Source organism: Centropristis striata, chromosome 13 (assembly GCF_030273125.1).
Source record: "Centropristis striata isolate RG_2023a ecotype Rhode Island chromosome 13, C.striata_1.0, whole genome shotgun sequence".
NCBI classification, from domain to species: Eukaryota; Metazoa; Chordata; class Actinopteri; order Perciformes; family Serranidae; genus Centropristis; species Centropristis striata.
This window is the reverse complement of record NC_081529.1, coordinates 18,823,569-18,837,375: the sequence shown is the minus strand read 5'-3', so window position 1 is coordinate 18,837,375 and position 13,807 is coordinate 18,823,569. Positions and strand designations below refer to the sequence as shown.

The 13,807-nt window shown below is 39.5% G+C and overlaps 1 protein-coding gene across 2 annotated transcripts; it reads left to right on the top strand.

Annotated features, from left to right (window-relative positions):
• Nucleotides 1–193: 193 nt before the first annotated feature.
• Nucleotides 194–13,553, top strand: grna (granulin a). 2 transcript variants are annotated; one of them, XM_059348940.1, is made up of 14 exons: nucleotides 194–504; nucleotides 1,114–1,254; nucleotides 2,669–2,806; nucleotides 2,910–3,038; nucleotides 3,856–3,937; nucleotides 4,500–4,606; nucleotides 4,766–4,919; nucleotides 5,019–5,084; nucleotides 6,081–6,178; nucleotides 6,261–6,500; nucleotides 7,068–7,451; nucleotides 10,935–11,171; nucleotides 11,746–12,003; nucleotides 12,693–13,553. In XM_059348940.1, exons 2-14 carry the CDS (start codon nucleotides 1,114–1,116, stop codon nucleotides 12,834–12,836), a joined length of 2,178 nt encoding a protein of 725 aa, XP_059204923.1. In that variant the 5' UTR covers nucleotides 194–504; the 3' UTR covers nucleotides 12,837–13,553. The 2 variants fall into 2 exon arrangements, with proteins under 2 accessions (XP_059204923.1, XP_059204924.1); XM_059348941.1 differs by lacking the exons at nucleotides 194–504; nucleotides 1,114–1,254; nucleotides 2,669–2,806 and having other exon boundaries at nucleotides 3,856–3,936; nucleotides 4,498–4,606.
• Nucleotides 13,554–13,807: the final 254 nt, after the last annotated feature.

Sequence of the window (13,807 nt, the reverse complement as noted above, 5' to 3'; positions counted from 1 at the left end):
GACGTCATGATAGAGGCGACGAGAGGCCGGTGCCCATGTTGTGGAGATCAGTTAAAGCTCTACTGGCCCCGCCCCCCGCCTTCTGTCGCGGCGGTCCCTCTGGCGCCCCCGAGAGGACGCGACACGGTGGTGCGCCGCAGCTGCTGCATGTAAACAAGTTTTTGACCTCCAACCAACCTGACAACAACCTGTTTCAGTGCAGCAAGCAATTAAACAGGAGCAACTTTATTGTACTTTATCAGACAATTTTAATTTTAAAAAAACAGAACAAGAAAATAACCTGTTTTAACAAAAGAGACCAGGAGAGGCGCTGCAAGATATTTAAGGAAATTGGAAATCTCTCTCTCTCTCTCTCTCTCTCTCTCTCTCTCTCTCTCTCTCTCTCTCTTCGAGGGCGTGTTAAAGACAAAGCAGGTCTATTATCATTTGTGTAATTTAGCAGCGAGAGACACTTGTGAAACACCTGACCGACTGCTCACAACAGCGCTTCAATCTTTTACCAAGGTAAGAGACAAATGAACTTCTTTTGGATTCTTTTGGAGTCCGACACAATACTTTTTTGATTAATTTGAATATGCTTAACAATGATTCACACACATTTACAGCATTGACTTCTTTCAGTTTTAGGTGCTTAAGTTGTTTTTAATCTTTTTGTTGTGAATAATTAGCCCCCAGTGTCAGACGTCGACATGTTATCCATTTTTTCTTGTTTACCTGTTGATATGTAAGCTAAACGAAACCGAAAGTAGATTAATTAATGTTAAAAATTGTGTTTATCATGTTTATTCATTGCGGAATAAAGAGAAATAAGGAACAAACCTCAATAGCAGCTCTATTGTACTTTCAGGAAATGAATGAAGACAGGGAAAACCTTTGTTGGAGTGTTGAATTTATCTGGTTTCAAATGACCAGATAGGGGAGATTATTTTTTACAGTCACAAGTTAATGAAAATGCAGAAGAAACCAGCCACTCTCATTATTATCAATGTTACAGGCCAGTAGTTTCAGCAGAAGTGAATGCAAACATGTTATTTCTGAGTGGAAAGGGGGTTTCCACATGAACACATTTCACTTTCATTGATGACCTCTTTGTGTTTCTCATTCTGTGTGCAGATGCAGAGGTGGGTTGTGATCTGTGTGGCCCTTCTGGCTGTGGTTGGTGCTGATGAGTGTCCAGATGGAGGGAGATGTGAAGACGGTCAAACCTGCTGCAGTGACCCGGTTAACGGCTATGAATGCTGCCCACTTGATAAGGTATATATATGGTTACACTAACTTCATGTTCTGCATTATAATTTAACCTGCACAGATACAGGAAACTGATCACGTTTACTCTAGCTGCTATACGTGACTAGATTTCATCCTAATCCTATTTTTTGGACTCAGTTATTCTTCTTCAAATCATGTAGTGCACAGAGCCTTTGGTAGTGCAGATAATGTACACTTGCATTTTATTGTAATTGCACCAAAGGTTGGCCCTTTAAAATTCCAATTACCCCCTAAATGTCTCATTATGTAGCTTAAACGTTAAAAAACAAGAAATACACACTACAATAATCATCACAGACAGGTTCTCCCTGCACCTGCCACATCACCGATTCTTACTAAACATAAGATATTCAGAAGAAAAGTAACTGAAAAAGCCTAAATCATAATGATGATAGTTTTCAAACAATGCTCTGATGACAAAGTGGCAGCTCTAATGCATGTCTACCTGACAGGGTTAAAGAGTTAAAATTAGTTACTTTTTACTTGAGCAGATTTTGTGCCTGTGTCCTACAGAGCACAGTTAACTGCATATTTAGTCAGAAATTTAGTTGAGGCTATTGTTCTTTCAGAACAGGAGATATTCTATTTTAAATTAGATTTGCCTGGATTCCCTCAAGCTCATATTTCTATTCCTTTTTGCGTTATGGTTTTTTTGCTTACTGTCACTTAAAAAAAATGTTCATAAAAGGAAATGTTAAAATTCTTTTAGCAAGAACAATTTTAAGGCAATTATAGAAAAGTATGCATTGACAGAAAGCTGAAATAATAATAATATCATTATTTGTCATTGTAACAGATACAACAAAATTAAGTGCATTCCTTGTTCAGTGCAAAAGTAGTAATAAATAAGTGAAAAGTCACTATGGACATAAAAAAGTGCATAAAAACCACACATATCCCACCCATACACATCCACATTCATAAAATGTAAAACATAAAAGCTATGCTTTGGGAACACTGTTCAGTGAGATAACAAATTAATATAGCCTACAGCATGTCAATAATTTATTATATAATAATAAGTAAAATACATCCATTTAAGAAACTGCATCTTATCCATCCTGAAAATGTTAGACCTTTTTTGTCAACTGCAGTTACTCTCTCTATGACGGCACAATTAACTTCCCAAGATAAAACCCTGTAAAGTCATCGTAATTCAGTTTCAGGAGAATACTTTGTCCCTTTGTCCATCACATAGTTAAATGTAAATATGAGATATCACACTTCTCTTGTACTCTAAAATAAAAAGAAGAATAAGGCTGCACAGTGGAGCTGTTCTTGCTTGGTTTGGTTATACTACTTCATGAGCCAGATAAAAGCTCAGGCCTCATTTAGCAAATGTGATATCGGTGTTAAAACTTTGGTAGTCAAAGTGTTCCTACTACTGCTATCCTCGTAGGCTGAGTGCTGTGGCGATCACGTGCACTGCTGTCCCGAAGGAACCCTCTGTGATATGGCCACATCCAGCTGTTTGAACTCCAGTGGGTCCGTCCCCTGGGTGGAAAGAATTTCTGCTGATCAGCCCGGTCTTTCTAAAGTAAGACAATAAGACATCTGCTGCTTCCATGATTAGATACAGAGTGAGAGTTTGATGTATTAAAGGTGAGAGCCCTCTTTCCTTTCCCACCCTGTCACTGCAGTCCTTTAGGATGATCAAGGCGTACACGGGGGAGGATGACGACAACATCTGTCCTGATCAGTCGAGATGTCCACCTGAGTTTTCCTGTCTGAGGGCCTTGACAAAGTTTGGCTGCTGTCCCCTAGCTAAGGTAATCAAATGCAGATGCCGTTTCAAAACACCAATAAGTAATTTTCAAGTAATGTTACATATAATCAGGAACACAGAAGTAAGTCAAAAGGACACTCAAAGAATGCAGATCTCAACCATATCAAATCTCAACAAAAGGGAAAAATAATTTGGGTATCCACTCCATAATTTAAGGGGTTCTTCCTTGGCTAATGCTCCACCTGTCACAAAAAGTTTAATTGAAAAGGGGATAATTACTTTTTCTGTAATCGTGCTGATAAAAAGACAAACAGCCAAACCAACCATTGGAACTGGTGGATCTGATAACCACACAAAATGTATTGATAATTGCTATGTGTTTTAAGTCCACATAAAACCAAGTCCATGGTGGAGTCCATTGGTAACCAACTCATACAGTTTTACTGGTGGTAGCAGGAGTGCATGCATTGTTTTTATGCAAATGTTTTTTTTGCCTGATCTTCAGTTACTTCCTGTCACAAAGAGGATCTTTGCTGGTTTGGTTTAAAAGTATCCTTTTTTTCGCTTCACTGTACAGAACAGGAAGTGATTTTTTTTCGATGGTGGGGGATTTGGTATTGTAGCTGCAGATCTGACCAAGCAGTTTCCTGTAAATGTTCAATGCAGTGCAGAGACTAGTAAAGGCTATACGGCACATTTAGATATCCAACTACTAAACATATTTGGATTTCTGTGTTTAAGATTGAACCGTTGTTATGTAATTTAGTAGTAACAACATTATAAGAGGGAATCCATAAGCCATTTAATTCCAAGTTGCATTGCATTTATTAAGTGGATTGTGATTTTCTGACCCCTGACAGGGTGTCCCCTGCTCTGATGGGAAACACTGCTGTCCTGAGGGCCACCAGTGCAGCGCAGACTGCCGTTCCTGCATCAAAAAAGGTGAAACTCTTCTACCCACTACCACCACATTCTGAAAAAATTTCTTGGGCTTTTTTTCTGTTTTTATGACAGACACCACTTTGTGTCAATTGGTAATTATAAATCTAAATGAAGAAAAATGACATGTGACGTTCGCCAGGGCTCAAGTCTCAGGCCTATTTTGTTTGACCTCAACATGCTGCAGCTAGTTCAGTTCATGGAAAAACAAGAAATGATTGCCCAATTTTGCTCACACAGAAGTGCACTAAGCAAATGTGCATGTGGAGCCAAAGAAGAATGATTTAAACTCATCCCTTAAATTTTAATAAGGGTTAGGATTTTAAAAAATTACAGCTAAGGCTGGATACTTGAAATTAATTAAAATGTATCTGTCCTATTTTGTTTTATTCTTATTTAACCATGAATTTCTTGTGTATTTGTCTCAGCATCTTTGTACTTAAATGACTTTAGTTGGAAGTTGCTGTGCAGATGAACCTGCCTAACTTGTTTTCTCAAGGCTTCTGGACTTGGAATGTTTGTAACTTTTTAACATTTTAAACGTTTCTGTGATGTTTCTGTGCAGAGGTTGTGACTACAGTTCTGTGTGGTGACCAAGTGTCAGAGTGTCCAGATGACACCACCTGCTGTGAAACCCCAGACGGAAGTTGGGGGTGCTGCCCAATGCCAAAGGTATGAAATGGCTGATCATTTCATTACAGACATAATTAAGATTATGAATGAGGGGAAAGTCAAATGATGGATTTGCATTGTCCTGTTATCGTGACTTTAGGGTGTCTTATCTTGTGTCGTTCTGAGGTGATACTCCATGTGTCTTTACTGTCTAAACAGGCCGTGTGCTGCGAAGACAAGCTGCACTGCTGCCCTGAAGGCAACACATGTGATATCGAACACTCCAAATGTATTTCCTCATCCACCAAAAAACCAACACCGATGTGGGCCAAACTGCCTGCACGCATCAGAGCAAACTGGGAAAACCAGAAAGGTCAGATTCACTTTCTGTTGAACTGTACTTCCTCATTCTCACAAATCATTTACTAAATATGTCTTTTGAAGCCTGACCAGTGTTTGTTTCCACTTGCAGAAGATGAACCAGTCACAGCACAGAAAGTTGTTGATGAAGGCCCAAAATCCCCTGGTGTCACCACAGGTTAGATGTTTATCATGAGTCAAAGTATGTGGAACAAGAACACACCTAAAACTAAAGTGAATGACAGATGTATAATAAGATAGACTGTAATGAGACCAAAAGCATACATTTTGATCAAGGACAAAGTAGTTTCTAATGGTTAAAGGTTAACATTTACCAACTGTCCTTTCTCATGGCAGATGTTATCATTTAATAACACTGATCTTGGCTTCAGTCCATCAAATGTAGGCATGTCAGAGAGTCCTATGACTTGGCAAAATGTAATTGCAGTATTTCCTTATTTGACAAGACAAATATCTGCTGTAGGGAAAGGTCGAGCAAAGCTTACCAATGACTGTTTTACAATGGCGATAGTAATATATCATATTTTGATAAACTGATGCTAAAGGTTATAAAAAAAGTTGTTGTTTTTTCAAAAGCAACAGTATGGATGGTGTCTGTTAGCTAAAAAAAAAGTTTATTCAGGCTGCAATTCTTACTGTGAGAATATGGTACGATCATGGCTCGCTAAGTTTTATAAAGGGACAGTTCACCCAGAAATCAAAACCACATATTTTTGTTGTGCTATTTATCAGTCTGGATTGTTTCAGGGTTTGTTGCAGAGTTTTGGAAATATTGTTCTGCTTTTTATTGAATATAAAGGAGTGAGACAACACGTCACTCATACTGCTAAAAGCACCAAACTACATTTGAAAATAGTTTCTTTCCAGAAATCATGACCCGGTTACACAAGATAATCCACACACAAGTTTTAAACACTTTCATGTTGGAACTATATTCTTTCTAGTATAGTTTTTATATCTATATAAAATATAATATAAATATACCTTTCAGGTGCAATATTAGGCTTACAAAAACAGACTTTATCATACCTGTACTGCCCCAGTGTCGAGTTTTGGTTGTTTAATATATTACATTTTGCTTTACTTTTTCTCCCCTTGAGAGCAGATTTCATTAATATACAGGAAATGTTAATGTTGACATATTTTCTTCCAGTCAATGATGTCCCGTGTGACGACACTTCAGCCTGTCCAGATAACACCACATGCTGTAAAACCCAAGAGGGCGGCTGGGCTTGCTGTCCTATGCCAGAGGTACAGGGTTTCCTTCTCCACAATCCTAACTTAAAGTTTTTGACAATGCATTAATAGCTTTTCATCTCTCTGATCACGTCAGGCTGTTTGCTGTGAGGATTTCATTCATTGCTGCCCAAAAGGTACGACGTGTAACGTGGCTGCTGGGAGCTGCGATGATGACACTTGCTCTGTGCCATGGCTCAAGAAGATCCCCACAATACCAACACGTCCCATCTCACGGGCGAGGGATGTTGTATGTGACTCCACCAAAAGCTGTCCTGATGGATCCACCTGCTGCAAGACCACTACAGGAGACTGGGCCTGCTGCCCTCTGCCTGAGGTAAACACAGAAACGCCTTACTGAGGATTTTTTTTTTAGATGCTGAGTGTTGAGAACAGCAAAATATACTGCAGTATAGTTTTACCACTGTGAAGCAATTTTGTGTTGACTTAATGGATAATTAATTGATTAATTGAATTAATAGAGTATTGTAAAACAGGAATGTATTCATATGAACGTTTCAAACATTATTTCTTTAAAAGAATAATTAAATATTTTGAGAAATACCCTTTCTTGCTGAGACTTAGACAAGATTGAAAGATGAAGTTACCACCAGCAGCCGGTGACCCTGGGTTAGCATAAAGAGTTAGCTGTAGAGACAGTAAATTGGTATCAAACTTCTCATCTAATTCTCAACCAGAAATCGTAAAAGCATATTTCTTAAAACACTAAACAATTCCTTAAAGATACAACGTGTTTTTCACCACTTTTTCCCAAACTTTAGCACTGCTGATTTGTCCGCACGTAAACTTTTCGACTGACAATTCTCTCTCCTCGTGTAAATTTATACATCTAGCTGTCACTAAACAACGTGCCTGAAAGTGTTACTGTCTCTTTGTTCAAAAGGCGGTCTGTTGTGAAGACCACGAACACTGCTGCCCTACCGGCACCACCTGTGACCTGGCCGAGCTCACCTGTAATGGCGCCTCAGGCTCAACGCCCATGAAGCAGAAGATACCTGCGTTTGTCACGGCGGCTCCCACTACGGTTGCTGAGACAACCGCGACTCCAGGAACAACTGAAGACCAAACAGAAGAGAATGATACAGAGAAGCCGACAGAAGAACCTAAAGAGGACGACGACGACGATGATGATGACGATGATGACGATGATGATGATGATGATGACGATAAGACCATTCAGTGTGACCACACAACCACCTGCCCTGAGTCCGCCACCTGCTGCTTCATGACTTTGACTAAAAAGTATGGCTGCTGCCCGCTGCCACATGTGAGTCACAGAAACACACATCCTCAACTTTAAAGCTGCAATAATGAGCAATTAATTTCCATAGCTGAAAATGATAATAAACTAATAATTATAAACTACAACTAACATGATTAAGGCAACACTCAAACCACTGTCCCAATTTAGCAAGTATAGACAATGTATAAACTTTGAATTAATGGTTTATAATGTTATGTTTGGATACCCAGTGTTTTGGTTCACTCTCTTTTTTCCCATAGCATTGCTTTTTGGCCACAGAAGAGTAGAGAAAACCTGTAAAAACCCACTTAACTCAACCTGCTCAGCACAAAACAGCAGGCAGACACGCCTAGAGACTATTGGTGAATATAGTGGAACATTTAGCAGCTAGAAAGTCCATTTTTTATATATACAATGAGTTGATCAACAACAACAACAACAACTCAGCAGTTAATTAGCTAAGTAAGATTTGTAACTTTTAAAGCTGCTGTCCAGATTGTCCAGATATTTTGGAGCCTTTTTACGTCTTTATTTTAGATAGTAGTGCAGCAGATAACCAAAACAATCGTTCAGTTTGTGATAAAAGCCTGAAATTTGGTACACAAATAGCCAAAGGCATACCAAAAAGATTTGGATATGGAGGCATCATGAATTTTCAACATGGCGCCCATGGCAGCCATTTTTCAAAATGGCCACCAGCAACGCCTGTTTTCTTATGAGTGACAGACATAATGTGATATTTTAGACATATTTACCATATATTGTACTTGGTAAATGTCTATAGGATAATTGAAAAGTATCATTTCATATTCAAGATGGCCGCCATTTCCCAAGATGGCAGCCGTCACTTGTATGATGGTCTGATATGTATGATATCGGTGTCAAATCAGTCATCGTTTATGATGCAGAATTCAAATTCTGAACTTAAAATTGGCCGGAAGCATCCTTCTACCTCACAAATAAACATGACTACTGTTTCTCTCAAAATGGTAGCCCATATCTGCAAGAACTGAACCATTCAATGAATGAAAATGTAATAGAGTGGATGTCAAAGCACAGCCAGGGCACACTGGTGACACCACTGTTGTGAAACTCAGCATGGGGTTCAGTGCCAGCTAAATACACTCCTCTAGTCTTAATAATGCCATATTTCTGTAATGTGCTGGTTGTGGTGATAGTTTAGTGGTAGTGTAGTTTAGTTTCCTAAATGCTATCTAATGTTAGCCCCACATCTACTTAATAGTTTATTAGTTTAGATGTAGTTAGATAGGGGTGGAAACTTAGATGAATTCTTTCGACACGAGAACCAACCGTGTCCATGTCTGATGGGGGAGGTCTCCGACTGGGACAGAAGAGTGATCTGCTTCCATGCCTGGAACAAGTTCACAGTGCATACTCAGAAAGTCCAAAGGTTACCTGTACCATTGTAGATGGGGCAGCCATCATCCAGATGCTGAAACCAAGTTCAGTAAAAACCTTCAATGACTATGCCCATGGGATCTTCATTCCATATCTGACCAGAAAACTTGAAAGTGTGTCCAGGCTTGATCTGGTGTGGGACTGCTACTTGTCTGATTCTCTGAAAGCTGCTACAAGAGCAAAGCGTGGAACTGGGATTCAGAGACATGTGGTAGGTGATGTAGCCATTCCCAGGAACTGGCCAAACTTTCTGAGTTGACAGCAATAAGACAGAATTGTTTGCCTTTCTCTTAAAAGCTCTGCTCACATCGTTACTGCAGGAGGACAGACAGCTTGTTATCACTAGTGACATAGAAGTCCTTAGCAAGCCACCACTCCCAGATAGGTCTTCGATTGCTCCTTGTACACATGAGGAAGCTGATAGTCGCATGTTATTACATGTAGCCCATGCAGCAAGAAATGGCCATCATAAGATCATGATTCAAACAGTTGATACTGATGTTGTGGTGCTAGCTGTGGCAGTGGCTCAGACTCTACAACCAGAAGACAAGCTTTGGTTGGCTTTCGGAACTGGAAAGAGTTTCCGATACTTAGCAGCCCATGAAATTGCAGCAGGGCTAGGACCTGAGAAAGCACGTGCGCTACCACTGTTCCATGCAGTGACCGGTTGCGACACTGTGTCAAGCTTTGTTGGCCATGGGAAAAAGACTGCATGGTCTGTATGGACTGTGTTTCCTGAACTTACACATGCCCTGTTGAAACTGTCTTCAGCCCCAACTGAGATACCACAAGAGGTAATGGCCACAATTGAGAGGTTTGTTATCCTACTCTATGACCGAACCAGCACATGCACAGAAATAGATACGGCAAGAAGGAAGTTATTCGCCAAGAGGCACAATGTAGAATCAATCCCTCCGACCAAGGCTGCCCTGGAAGAGCATGTCAAGAGAGCAGTATACCAAGGAGGTCATGTGTGGGTCAAGTGCTGGTGTCAACACCAGAACTACCTTCACCGTGCAAATGGGGTTGGTCAAAGACATCTGAGGGAGACTATGAACCCTTCTGGACATGCCTACCAGATGCAGGCCAGTCCAGTTATGAACTTGTCTCTTGCAAATGTAAGAAGGGTTGTGTTGGGCATTGCAAGTGCAAAAGTGCTCTGCTTCTGTGAAGGCGAGTGTGAATAGTCTTCCTTGTGATAGACCCTAGATTTGGCCTCACTTAACATATGTCTTGTGAGATAGAGCAAATATTCTCAGAAATTCTACATTTGCTAATTCAAATTATGCATCAAGAAAAATGTATAATTCGACACAGAGTTTATGCGTATCTAACCAGTCTGGAAACAATGGCGGCCATTTTGAATTTTTAATGAAAATGTCTGATCCAAAAAACACATTAGCAAGCACTTATGATAATTAATTAATTGAATTCTGTGTACAATGTCACATTATATCCATCACTCATAAGAAAACTGTTGTTTCTGGCGGCCATTTTGAAAAATGGCTGCCATGGGCGCCATGTTGAAAATTCATGATGCCTCCATATCCAAATCTTTTCGGTATGCCTTTGGCAATATATGTACCAAATTTCATGCTTTTATCACAAACTGAACGATTCTTATACATATTGGAGTTAAGCTGCTGGACTATAGTGACAGTGAGACACAGAGGGCAAGACATGCAGCAAAGGGCTCTGAGCTGAACTCGAACCCAGGTCAGCTGCAGCAAGGATTAAGTTGTATGGGCTCGATCAGTGAGCCATTGGAACGCACACAAGATTGGGCTTTTTATGGGTTAAAAACTCCAGTGTCAGACTGTACTGCAAAACAACTGAGAGGCATCCATTTCTAAAAATCCCCAAGAGTTAAATGACAGAAGTATCAGGATATACTTCCTCTTCTGTACTGTCGTCTCATCAGCTACATATAATCACTACTGCTGGTGCATCAGGTTGTCACTCTAAAGTTATAGCAGTTACAGATTAATAGATTAACTTGAAGAGTTGTGTTTTTCATTTGAAAGAAGAACTGGAAAAATCAAATGCAGGATGTGAAAGCAGCATTTCTACTCTCACTTCTCCCTGCAGGCGGTGTGCTGTGCTGACGGGGACCATTGCTGTCCTGCTGGCTACAAGTGTGACGAAACCAAGACCTCGTGCATCAGAGAGGAACTGGTGATTCCCTGGTACACCAAGATTCCAGCCACCACCAGCGTCCAGGCCGAGCCCAGCTCTGTGCACTGCGACGGGCAGAATCAGTGTCCTGAACACACCACCTGCTGCCAGCTGTCCACGGGCAAGTGGGGCTGCTGCCCGCTGCCAAATGTGAGTGCTCTGTCAGTGTGTGTGTGTGGAGAGATAACTGTATAAAATTTATCGGTTACACTTTACAATAGCCATCATTTATAAATGTTAAACAGATAGTTTGTTAATGTTTAATCATCATTTATAAACCGTATATAGGCCATTCAGAATGGTAAATACATAATTAATTAATGTTTAACTAACTACATCATTTATAAATGACAAATAGATGGTGTATCAATGTAAGTTTATAGTTACTTTACTATTAACAAACAATTACATTATAATTAATAGTTTAATAATAGTTTTAGTTGCACTCATTACAACATTTTTAACACCATAATAAGTATGTTAATGATTTTGAAATGATTCATATACCTTTAAGAAATTGGTTGAAAACATTTAAAGATTAAATATGTATAGCACTTTGTAAATGGTTAATAATTGTTTATAAACCATCTATAAACATTACTTAGTTGGTTATTGTAAAGTGTTACCAATTTATCATTGATAATTATCAGTATATTATCTTCATCAGCCAATGTAAAACCAGCTCAAGTCGTTTCCACTGACCTTGTGCGTTCTGTGTCTGCAGGCTGTGTGCTGCACAGATAAGGAGCACTGCTGCCCCCAGGGTTACACCTGCAACATGGCCTCAAACTCCTGCCAGAAGGTCATCATGCTGCAGCTGGAGACCATCCCGCTCACACCAGTGTATCTGCTCGAGCATCAAACCCTTCGCAGCCCCTCCAAGCAAAGAGACGTCCAGTGTGATGAAGAGACCAGCTGTCCAGATGGAATGACCTGCTGCAAAGTGTCTGCTACCGCATGGGGCTGCTGTCCGGCTCCTAATGTAAGATATAAAGTCATAACTTTGGAGGAGTAGTTTGACAATTTAGGAAATATTCACTAAGCGATTGCAGGCAGTTAGCGTAGCTTAGCAAAATGCCTGGCTGTGTCTTAATTTATGAAAATCCACCCAACAGCACCACTAAAGCTCACTAATTAGCACATCATAGAGTATATGTACAGATAAGAGAGTGGTATGAATTGTATCGTCTACTTCTCAACAAAAAACTAATGTCAAGCTATTTATGCTTGATTTATGCCAACTTTACAGTCAGGAATAACCCCAAAGGAGGTTATTTATTCATGTCATAGATCTTAAATGTATTCCTTGTGTCACAAAGGACTTCTAAACTTTTTTGAAGTTATACTTTAAGTTTCCTAAATATGGTCCATTGCTATCAATGGAACAAACCAACATTTTAATGTCAAAATTAGCTCCATCTTGATCAGCTACGACATTAAAATGCTGCAGAGATAATGGCCCAAAAATGTAATTTATAATACTCTAAAATGAGCCGTAACAAGTGCTTGGACTTTAATACTTGAAATTTGCTGCTAATTCATCTGTACTTTTTCTTAAATAACATTTTTTAAAGTTTGGTATTTACTTATAATAATAATTAGTAATATAGTATGTTTGGTGCAGTTTTGCTACTTCTACTTGAAATTATTCCCTCTGTGTCCTCTCGGCAGGCGGTGTGCTGCAGTGACATGATACACTGCTGTCCTCAAGGCCAGACCTGCACTGACACTGGGGATTGCGTCCAGAACACCAGGCTCAGCTGGCGGGACTGGCACATGGTCTTCGCCAACAAGAAGAGAGCTCTAGTTGTGTGAAAACACTCCTCCGCTGTACTGCTGTTTGTTTCTGCATGCAATGCACAAATGGAAAATAATGTCAAAGGGATTTTATGATAATTTTTAAATGCTTTGTTGAGGAATACGTGGAGGGGATGCTGTTATAATTAATTGCACTTGGGGGGGAGGTTTGATGTTCTGTGAACTTGGAGTTGCAACAAAAACTACATGCAAAAAGATCAGTGCATTAACATTTGAATTACTATTTTCTAAGTCAGGTGGGTCGTTGTTATTCCAAGCACACATTTTACAACTTACTTGAAACTCTACTACTCCATCCATAAAAACACTTGACATGCAACATGATTTTATTCACTATCAGTCATCTTGTTTCTGTGTGTTCTGCTTCAGCTGCCTTGTACTACAAAGTGCACTTCAATAATCAGTAATCAGTCACAATTGGGGGCATCATTCTGCATATTTTTATTATTTTAAATGTATGTGATTCCATCTCATGAAAAATTATTCTGCTGTAGTTCTGTTTTCTGGTCAGCACTTTAGACAATAGTTAATTCTGACATAATCTGCAATGATGTATTCATTTTAAGAGTTTTAATTATGTGCATCCTGTTCTAACTTTTGTTATTTTGGGAATTGAACATACACCATGATGCAAACATGAAGAAATAACATGCTAAGTGCAGCTTAATCTGCATAAAACCATAAAACTAATAAACCTGATCTGATGTAACAACATTACAATTTGTCAAATTATTCTTATATGAGAACTAGGCTGCAGGAAGAAATAAAAGGAGACTGCTGTTTTTCCTGATCCTACTTCCGGGCTGGAATTCCACTTTTCAGGCTGTTGTATGGTTTGAGACTTTTATGACGTAAGGCTTTTTTTGGTGACTTTGGTGTGTTATTTGGGATTATCGGTCCTCCCCCCTGCGAGCACTGTAAATCTCCGTAGGTGTAAACATTGTCACTTCCGTTTATTATATACAAAA